Genomic DNA, 11,122 nt, shown 5'->3' with positions numbered 1-11,122 from the left:
GGTACACGGGCCTCTCACTGCTGTGGCCTCTCCCGTTGCGGAGCACAGGCTCCGGACGCGCAGGCTCAGCGGCCAGGGCTCACGGGGCCAGCCGCTCCACGGCATGTGGGATCCTCCCGGACCGGGGCACGAACCCGTGTCCCCTGCATCGGCAGGCGGACTCTCAACCACTGCGCCACCAGGGAAGCCCTGAGATTTATTCTTGAAATGACTCTGGGCAACTCCGTTCTGATTGCGCCTGTCTTGTTATATCAAGCCTTTTGAAGAACACTTCCTTCTGCCTCATTTTCATGCACGTTTTATACCTTTTTAATAAAAATACTGATTAGATGTTTAGCATCATGAATATCGCACTCTAAAAAATCTGAAAATTAGACAGATTACATCACTTTCCTGTTGTGCTGGGGGATATGGCATTCAGACCCAGGTATCCTAGCTCTGGAGCCTATGTCCTTACCACTTGGCTGTCCTGCCTCGTAGCACAAAATGCCCTGAGAGGCTATCACCTTGCTGCTCCGTGAGCGCACAGGGAACCCTCAACACGCAGCACCACACGGTTATATAGGAGGCGCTTCATCGATGTGTATAAACCAAAGGACTTACTTAGTCCCACCACACAGCAGTCACTCATTTGAATGGATGGAGATACATTCAAATATACATATTTTTTAAACAAGACAGCATTCTTGCTTTGGAGTTTTTTGGTTTATTTTATTCTTTTTTACTTTAACAAGAAATAAAAAGGAATATACTTTAATAGCAACATAATCAGAACAGTGCTTTTCATATTTCTTCTACAAGGTTAAAATCTTGAATAAAATTGCTATAGACCTTAAAAAAAAATCTTACCTTTTGAACACCAACAAAAAAGGTAAATAGATAAAATTCACTTCTCTGGTACAAATCTGATATGAGGCAACTTTTAAAAACCCTACACCTTTAAACTGAAAATATTTACCTATTATAAAATATTGTAGAAAAAAGCTTTAAAATCTACAACTTAAACTAGTCTGTCAATTAATATTTGTTTTAAGAGCTAAATATACAGGCAGCAAACACATTCCCTGCTGTCTGAGCATCTTACATTCTAGTAGGGGAGACAGACAATAAACACGAAACAGGAATGGATGAAAATTCTGAAGACCGATAATGCTATGAAGAAATAAATTAGAAAATGTGATGGAGTGTATCTGGAACAGAAATTTATCTTGATGGATTAGGTGATTTTGTGTGTGTCTATTTCAAGGATGACTCTGCCCAGCCCTATTCTCTTAATCGTCTGTAGATATCACTCCAGCATCTTCTGGCTCTATCACTTCTTTCTTAAACTTTGTAAGATTCCCTGTGATTTAGGAATTTTTATCAGATCGTCCCTGCTGTTTATCTTCTCTCATCTATTACGCATAGACCACGGTGGCCCCTTTTAATCTGCAGACACAGGTTTTTCTTTAGCTTGGAAAATTGCATATGCTGTGCAAGCAACTATTGTTTCCCTTTCATCTTTTTTATCCTTCTGGCCTGCCGAGTATTCATGTTGGGTCTCCTCTGCATATTCTTTAACTGCTTTTAATCTCCCTCCTGATTTCTATCTTTTAGGACTGGTTTTTGTGTGGGTCAAGCGCTTCACTCACTTGCTCTTCCAGGGCGTGATTTCAAGTATCCACAAAGATCATTCTTTTTTAGTCTGGAAAAATCATACTTTAAGTTCCTCTAGGTCTTTTGGTTGCTTTGCCAGAATCTCCTTACAGTGCCCTTTACTCAATTTCATTCAGGATGGGGTCTGTCTCCTTGAATAGCTTAATTCTGGCTGTTTTGGTTTCTCTCCCACTTGATTGCTATTGAATCAAGGGTTGTATATAGGGTTGTTTTTCTCATCTGCTAGTTGATTCTCTGTCACTGCCTTCCTCAGGTGGCTGACGCCCAGAGAAGGTAGACAGCGTAGCAGCTGTCCTTGTCGGTGAAGCTGCCATCCAGATGCCCGCCCAACCTCAGGATAGAGAGGACGTGGTCCAAATTTCAGGATTCAGGAAATCCTCACATTTCAGGTCATTCTCTCCTCGGCAAAGAGGGAACACAGAAGCACTGAGTTTTCAATGCTGCCCTTTCCCCACGGGGTCCAAGGGTCTCTGCAAGCCAAGCATTTTCCAGGATCCACACAATTCAGGGTCTCACTTAAGACTCTTCTAGGCTGGTCCCCAGACTCTCTTCCAACCAGAAGCAGGGGGTCTCACAACACTGTCTCACTGGCAGCCCCCAGGCACCCCACCTGGCTGCGCTAGACCGTCAGCTCCCTTGTTTCAGGGAAGTCAATGGGTCGGAACTAGAATCTGGAGAGAAAGGGAACTATGGGACTTTGCATCCATCTTCCCAGAGTTGAGTCCAGATGAAGTTAACAGCTATATTAAGTTGCTTATAAGCAGTACATAGTATCAGAGAGCTGCACTGACAACTGCGTTCATAAAGCCAGTGAACAAGAACATTTATCCTTCCTATTATCTGACTCCTGAAATGCCAACAACATGTAAGGGTTAGAACAGGACAGGAGGGGGAATTGTAGATAACTGCCTCTTACTTCATTGAAATCCTGATAAGACAATTATGTTTGGGATGCTTCCGGTTAGAAAAATTCTTAAACTGACTCAGATTTTGCAGGTGGTCTTGCCTGTTAAAAAGTTAGCCTCAACTGTATCTTCCAACCAAGGGAATGGCTTCTGCTTTTGCAAAGAAATCTACCAAAAGTTCTACAAGAAAACAGAGGAACAAGAAAGTAAAATTCGTATGAAGCACGAATTTCTGTTTATTACCCCAAGAGAGGACTGTTTCTGGAAAGGATATGAAGTAAATGAAAAACAATTAAAACAAGAAGTGCTTCATGAAACGTCTTGTGGCTGTCAAAACAACAACAAAGAAAAACAAAACAAAACAAATAACTCAAAAGAAACCTAAGTAGTCTGGCCATGCCTATGGAGAAGGGGTCACCTTAAAAAAGGATCTCAATACCTTTAATCCGTAGAGCTAAAGAAAGCTTGCCAGAAAATGGTGCAGTGAGTCAAAGGAGCAGCGCTAATGTCCAGCAGGACATTTTTACCATCACAGGCAATGACAACAAGGGTTCAACAACAACACAAGTTGGTGGAAAAGTCAAATGGCAAAGCAGACAGCAAATGCTGTGTGGATAAAGGAGCAGTTTTTTTTATAAACGGTAATTATTTGCCAACCAAGCCTACTCCTCTGAGATACAACCTTGAGAAACTGATTAATGTACAAACTATTTATAGTGAGGCATCTCGGGGTAACCTGAGCTTCTCTTTTGCTTTCAGCATGACCTGTGTCATCTGAAGTGTCATCTGACTGGACATTTACAAAATCACAGTGTCTTTAAGTAACTGAGTGAAACTTCTTATGTACCCTTTGGCTTTGAAGCAGGTTTTACAGAAAATGTCCCTGAGATCGAAGTCCGTTCCTGAAGCTCTTCTGAGGAGATGCCGTAGACATCCTCTTCCTTCTGACCACATACTTCATTTACATCTGGCCTAGATCTCCACTGCAGAAATCTGAGTTACTTCCTGGCTCTGCAGCCTCAGAAGAGATAAATGATCCCTATGTGGTCACCTGCCTTTAAATATACCAAAGCTACTACTCACAATGAGTGAAAACATCTTCAGGCTTTCAGAAAACTCTTCCAACATAAAAAACAATCTGTAAACACAACTCAGAACTTAATCTAATGAGTTTTGGATAAACAAAGCAAATGTAATGTAGCCTATTAATTATGGAGGAATATGAACCCAGTTTATCTGATGCAACCTGGCTCTTCCCACCATGATGTACCCACCGATTTTTGCCGTCAGTGTTCTTGCATCATTACATACCTGACATAAAAAAGTAATAAATAGTCTTAAACTTCACTCAGCCTCTGAGTAGTAATTTTCAGTCATTTTGTAATAGGTTAGATTATATCATTATTCAAAATGTGGGCACATTTGCTATGAGAAGTTTTATGCAATTTCAAGAGTATGCCATGATCTTAAGTGAGATTTTTTTTTCATGTGGTAGAATTGTGACCCAATAAAAGCTTAATGAATTAGCGAAACAACTTTCTACCTGCATATTTCCTTTGATTAATTACATAATTACATCGTAGAGAGATGTGTCTTTATGTAATCTTTGAGTAACTAGGTCTCTTAAAGGAGCCGACTGAGGAATCATTCACTTTGGCCTCAGTACTTAACACATTTTGAACATGCTTAACAAAGAAACGACATCAGACTGCCTGCCTCTTCAGAAGGAAGAATAGAAAGAGAGGAACTGCTTTCTCTCTGTCCTCCAGTACTCACTTCTACAAATGAGCATGGACTGTAGGAACACTTTTTGGCTCCAATCATCGTTAACAAGCAGTACTGGCAGCTAGCAAGCAAGGAGGATAATTTATAGGTAACAATATCTTACTCTGATGACATGGAAACCATCTCTAACCCTCTTTTATACTCAACAGACAACACGAGCAGAATTCACATTGCACTGTCTTTCCTCTGACTAGTGCTATAGACCATCATTAGGCTGGCCGGTCCAGTATCTCTTCGCTGTGGCTGTGCCCTCTCTCCACCCCAAAGGTCCTGTATCCGTACCTCCTGTCAATTCCATCCTCTCTCTCTCATCCATCAATGCCTGGTCTTTCACAAATTCACGCACACAACAGTGTAAGTCCCTGATCATGGCTTTATTTTTTACTTATTCCTGGTACAGGTACATTTTAAAGCATGTCAGTAATTAAAGAATTAAACAATTGCTTTCTCCCTTTTATTTTAGAAATTATTTGAGTTTTATCATTGTATGAAGGCTTCTAGATCGTGGCAGCTGATAAATATATAATTTGGGATTTGTGACTTTGGCTTTTATCATTTAGTATTTTTTGCAGTGTAAGTTGAGCTCTGTTTTACGATGTTTGACGGCCAAGTGAAAGTGATGCAGGCGACATCCTTGTCAAAGGCGTACACCTGCCCATCCCACCTGGAGCGTGTACTCATGATTACATGTGCCTCTGACAAAATCCCACTGTCGACCTTATCATTTGCTCCGTAATTAAAATCAGATAATAGGTTTCAGCCTCATGAGTGCTCTTTGCTTTTGGAACATGACACTTCTGATCGATGCTCGGGTATCACGATGAGGAGAAGAGCTGTTTTTAAGTTTCTAGGGATGGTCAATTCAAAATGATGCAGCTGACTGTCTGGAAACGATTAAAGCCGCCACAAGGATGAAGTCATTCTAAGTACTGAAGATGTTCTGTGACGTTCTAATTATTAAAATATTCAAAAATCAAGCTGATGAATACAAAAAAAATGATTTTAAGGAGATTCCTTACTTTTCTTGCTCTAAACTATACCTCTCTTTTAAAACGTGCTCTTAAAATAACGCCTCCGTTATCTTGAGAGACGTTTCACAATATATTTACAAAATTGCAGCGCCCTTAGGTTACCTGGCTCATGTTTTTTCCTCACGTCTGGGCTCTTGAGTTTTACGTTAACGGTTCCTGACACATCGAGATTGTTCTCAAAGCTCTTCATCGGAGACTGAGTAGCCGTCCTTTCCTAGCTGACTACAGACTCTACTTATATCTGGGCGAAACCTCCACTGCAGTAAACTGAGTGTACTCCCTGGCTCTATGGCCTCAGAAGAGAGAAATGATCCTCAGCGGTCATGAATCACCTCTAATATGCAAAAGCTACTACTCAGGATGAGTGAAAATAATCATGCAGCTTCTACTCAAATAAATCATAAAACTATTCTAACATATAAAAGTATCCAGATGCAGAATCCAGAGTTTAATTTTATAGTGAATTTTAAATATGAAAAGCAAATTTAATGTACTTTATTGAATACAGGAGTATCCAAATTGAGCTGCTTGGCAAACAGCTGGATCATCTCACCCCAGCTCCCAACTACGAATGACTATTAATGCCAAAGTTATTGAGTCTTTAAATATTTTAAGTGTAGTAGGGAGTTAGAGATGGTTTCCATGTCATCATAGTACAGCTTGATATTATTTCTAAAATTTACCCTCCTTTTCAACATCTGCTAGTAATGTTGATTAATAGTGACAGTAATCCAAAATTATCCCCATGATTCTTCCTAAGTTTAAGAAATGAGTACTGGAGAAAAGTGAAAGAGGGGAAGAATTTCCTTTATTTCTGGGTTTCCATCTAAAATGGCAGTGGATGGTCATATCCTTAAGTCTTTGGTTGAAAATAGGCAAATTATAACTCCAAAAAAAAACTGGTCAATGTTTTTTTCTGCTCCCTTAAAAGAAATATTCAGAAATTATAAAACGAAACAAGTATTTAATTTTTTTTTTTTTTTTTTGGCTGTGCTGCCCGGCTTGCGGGATCTTAGTTCCCTGACCAGGGATTGAACCCGGAGCCCGGCAGTGAAAGTGCCAAGTCCTAACCACTGGACCGCCAGGGAAGTCCCACGGTATTTTAATTTATTTTAATTTGGAGGAAATTTGGAACTATTTTATCCCAAGCAACATAGGGTACATTATACTCAATTAGATACACAGGAACATTTTGTATAATGATTATCTGTATGCCCACTAACCATAAATTCTGTGAGGGCAGATGCAATGTCTGCCTTGCTGAGTGGCATTCTCTGTGTACACAACAGCTGATCACAAAATATGTGCTAAATGAACAAGGGAGCCAAACAGACTTACAAAAATGAAAAACATAGTTGATAAGTGTGGGCACATGAGAATGTGCCTTGCAGACCTCCAACTAGATGAGAGGAATTGACCAAGGGCCCCAGCTGCTGGGCCCTGAAATCCATCCTCATACTTGGGCCAGTGTCTTGCTTCCCATGGGCTGTTCCCAGCCAACAGCTGATCATAGCAGGGACTCTAAGGCAGACCCATCCTTTGGAAACATGGGACTCCTCTGATGGATGACAGACTCATGGGCTCCCCAAAGACTGTTTAACCTTTCTTGACTGCACAGAAGTCTAGGATGCTTCTGTCTAACTTTCCCTCCCTCTCTCCTTCACTTGAAGGCAGAGGTGCATGGATCTGACGGCTCTCCCAGTCTTGGCAAGCTCTCTCCCCACGTTCTCTTTCACAAGTGTCCCCTTAATAAAATCCTCACATGGTTAATTTTGTCTTGGCAATGGCTCCTTGGAGGACCCTGACTAACATAATAAGAAACTTCAAGATTGAGTTAGTCTCTGGAAAACTACTAGTTCCATTTTAGCATCAATTTTGCTATAAATTAGTACACCATATTACAATATAATAATATAATACATAACATTTTGTTGTAAATTCATATACCACACCATATGACCATAAATTATTAGTCTCCTTTGAATTACAAATGATTTGAATGTGATATCAGTCCTTGGTCAAGATCCACACCTTAGGCACGTACCAAATAAATTCTTACTTTTGAACTTTAATCTTAATTTTCAGCATGAGTGATATGCATTTTAATAATACTCTGTTCTTGAATGAAAACATTAACATCTTTAATTCCTTATTAATCTGCGATATTCATTATAAAAAGGGACACAAATATGTATATAATGAATGCTATTATTCTACTGTTTGATTAATACAATCCTCCTCATAAAATGCAGATCAGTTTCCCAATTGTTTTATAATATATCTGACTTATTTCTAGTCACACAAAATAATTTCATCAGCAACTCTGGCATTAAATTTGAAGATGTTATTTCTTCAAAAATATGATTTTATCAACATTATGCAAAATTGTTAGAATTTTCTAACTTGCAGTTTACATTTTTATGTAAAATGCCTCATCTCAGACCTTGCTAGACTGAGGAGCTCTTGAAATCGGGATTTGTTATGATTATCTGATTTTTTAATTAGTGTAATTGAATTTCTGTAACTTACGCTATGAAACTCACTTGGGATATTCCAATTAAGCTTCCAAATATCTAAGCAGCACTTTGCACATATTTTTTATCTCCACTATAGCAGGCTGGAAGAACAATGCAATTGGTATTTCCCCTGCTTGTTTGGAGAATAAGAGCGTACAATACTGGTGCTTATCATAGTACTAGAAAGCCTATAAATACTTACAAACTTAACTATTAACCTTTTCAAGGGTCAATATTTTGATCATTCACCCATAGGTTTGATCAAACATTCTCAAGATTCTGAGATTATGTACCGGGAATGCAAGAAATGATATATCAAGGTATAAGTAACTGAAAAGGTCAAAAAAATAAAAGATTCCATTTATTATCTTGGACAAAATATTCGAGGTTAGTGTCAAATATCAAACTAGGAATGAAAACCAGACTACAGAAAGTCTCCCACCCCCACTTTTACAACTAAAAAGAAAATCCCTTTTAAAATGTACTGCCCCTCTTTCCGTTTAGTCCTTGCTGGCAAGTATTTTTAAGAAGCGCACATATTTTGATGTTAAAATGGCAAGTGTGTGTTTCTACTTCAGTGCTATTATCAGAAGTAACTAGCGGATAGAAATAAGAATTATAAGGCATTTAGATAGACACTGGGTTATAAGCCATTGGGTTCTAGCAGGAGTGGCTGGCCACTGCATCTCAACAAGGCAAACAGGATCCAGGCCACAACCTAAAGCATATTCACTAAGCAGCAGAAAAGCAATTGCTTCCTCCTCCATTTTCTTTTAGATCTAATCCTAGTTTTATCATTAGATAATGGTTTATATATTTGGCAGCTGACTGATACACAGTCTGTTATTTCTACTTTTATTTGATATTCTTGAAGTGTGAGGGCAATACCGTGTTTCATTATGCCGGACTGACGCATGGCACACGGCAGAGTGGCATTACTATCAAAGTAGCATGCTTGCTCATCTTGCAAAATGTCCCTACTCATGACTACATATGCCCCTGAGAAAGTACAGCTTCTGCCTTGATTATCATTCACTTCAGAAATGAAATTACCCAAGAGATTTCTTTCGCCATGATGAATCTGCATGTGGCGTGTGTGTGTGTGTGTCTGTCTGTCTGTCTGGCATATGACTCTTCTGTTCCATGTTTACGCATCAAGATTAGGCCAAAGGCCATTCCTTTTACTTACCTAGAATCCTGCCCAGTACAAGGGATCTGACCGCACTGAGTTCTGTACCTGATGCAAGGTGGACTTGTCTCCTCGCTTTCTCGTCAATCTATAAAATTGTTACGTGAGATGCAAACATCCAAACGGATGCCGTTGTTGAGGACAGGAGGCAAAGGAAGACAAAAGAAAATGATAAAATAGGCAATAGTTAATATGGCCCCAAAGATTTAGGAAAACAAAGTTTAAAGAGTTAGCCATTTATACAGGTGAATATTATTTTCTAAACTATTTCTATGCACCCTCAGATACCAGTGCACCCCACCTTCTATCCCCTTATATCACTTTATTTTCCTCCACTGCATAAGAAAGCCAAAATGGGGAAAACCAACAAAAAGATGCAAGCTATTCTCATCTTGATATTTTTACTTAGCTGGTTATTTTCACTTGAGTCATTCAGCTAAGAAATTTTCCTCTATCTAGAGGGCTGGAACATTAGTGCTTTTCTTCAAAAGCTGGTAGAGTGACTAATTCAACTTTCTCTTCTGTAATCCACATCATTTTAAAATTTATTCTGATATTGCAATCATTAATTTCTGTGCTAGAATTATGGTTGCATGTACACCCGTCTGAAGTAAACTGGTTTCATTAGAGTAGCAATGGTCCTACCAATAGCATGTTATGCTAAACTAGAAAGCATTTGCCTCCTGAGTAAAGCAAAACAAATAGGAAAGTTTGGCATTTTTAAGTATCGAATATTAATAATATTTTGGACAGAATCTTATTGCTTAAAAAAACGGAACACGTCTGATGGTCTATGATCTATGCAAGAGCAGCAACTGAAAGGATGTCTTTGTTGAATCTATCCATTATGCAATTTCTGCTGTAGGTCCTGCTTGCCGGGGAGCATAATTTTAACCACTGCTTCTGTTGCATTTTCTCTATTACCTCCACAAAGACCACTGCTTCTTCTCTGTTAATCTTTATGTGGTGAAGCTGCCCATCGGCCATGTTTTTGAAATCAAAGTTAACCACATCGGGTTCTTGATGTCTATTTAGCTTGTACCTGATCTGCAAACTTCCTAAAGTAGGGGGAAAAAAGTTATATTTTAGTTAAAATTGTATTTTAAAAACTACTTAAAAAAACTCGAGTCCTTTTTTGATATTTATTAATTTCTGGGGGGAAATTCACAGTAGTTCATTTGGATGTACACTTTCCTCATAATCCCTAGAAGTCAGTTTCCATGTGAAATTGCACTATTTTCAAAATCAAGAGCAAATATGCTGCGAATAAGCAGGCTCTTTCTTGCAAAATTTTAATTTGTCAAATATGTGATTAAGCATTTGCAAATCTCTGTACTAGCCTCTAGCTTAAAAAAATAAGATTTAGTATATTATGAAGTGCCAAACTACCGTGGAATATTTCCATAACGTTGTTTCTATAATCTCATCTTTCAAGAAATATATATCTGCCATTCCCGAAATGCACGTGATAAATGGAATTATTATAAGCAAACACTACTTACTTAATTGCCTGCAAAGATGTCAATAAATTTACTTCCCAGGATATCTTCCAGTTTAACAGAGAAAATGTCCTAATAGATATAGATAAGCTTCAAGCTCAAAATGTATACAGTGAGGAGAAATATACTTATTGAACAATATCATTTTTATTTTGGTGTTCAGAGCCCTTGGGCCATATCCGATTTAGTTGAAATGATATATTCACATGTTTGTATGTTCGTTTGTTTTCCTCACCCAGAGGATTTACTCATAAAATTTTTATCTCTAATCCAGATAAAGGGAAGAGAACAATAACAGTAAGTGGTTTTCTGTAGCACACACGTCCTAAGCCACATACCATTACCCTGCATCGATGTACTAGCATTTCCCGTGACTACTTTATTGCCGAAAATCAGAACCAACAGATTATTTTGTGGACGTTTTCTTATACATAATGCTAGCTTGTTAACATTCTCTCAAAACTTCTCTACTTTGATTCAAAGGAAATTATTTGTTATGTACAAGTAGGCATCTGATTTCAAAATGAACCACAAAACTGAT

The 11,122-nt window shown here is 38.6% G+C and overlaps 1 protein-coding gene across 5 annotated transcripts in view; it reads right to left on the bottom strand.

Moving 5' to 3' along the window:
* The window catches only part of CNTNAP4 (contactin associated protein family member 4), a 287,771-nt gene that overhangs the window by 12,242 nt on the left and 264,407 nt on the right, over positions 1-11,122 (bottom strand). For all 5 annotated transcript variants that reach the window (XM_024124937.2, XM_024124939.1, XM_024124940.1 and 2 more), the window contains 2 exons: positions 10,007-10,140; positions 9,083-9,170 (listed from right to left, as the gene is read on the bottom strand). In XM_024124937.2, coding sequence (XP_023980705.1) covers positions 9,083-9,170; positions 10,007-10,140 — 222 coding nt within the window. The remainder of the gene's footprint in view (positions 1-9,082; positions 9,171-10,006; positions 10,141-11,122) is intronic.

The sequence above is a fragment of the Physeter macrocephalus genome, chromosome 17 (genome assembly GCF_002837175.3).
Source record: "Physeter macrocephalus isolate SW-GA chromosome 17, ASM283717v5, whole genome shotgun sequence".
Lineage (NCBI taxonomy): Eukaryota > Metazoa > Chordata > Mammalia > Artiodactyla > Physeteridae > Physeter > Physeter macrocephalus.
Note: the sequence above shows the minus strand (reverse complement) of the source record. Positions and strands in the feature narration are given on the sequence as shown.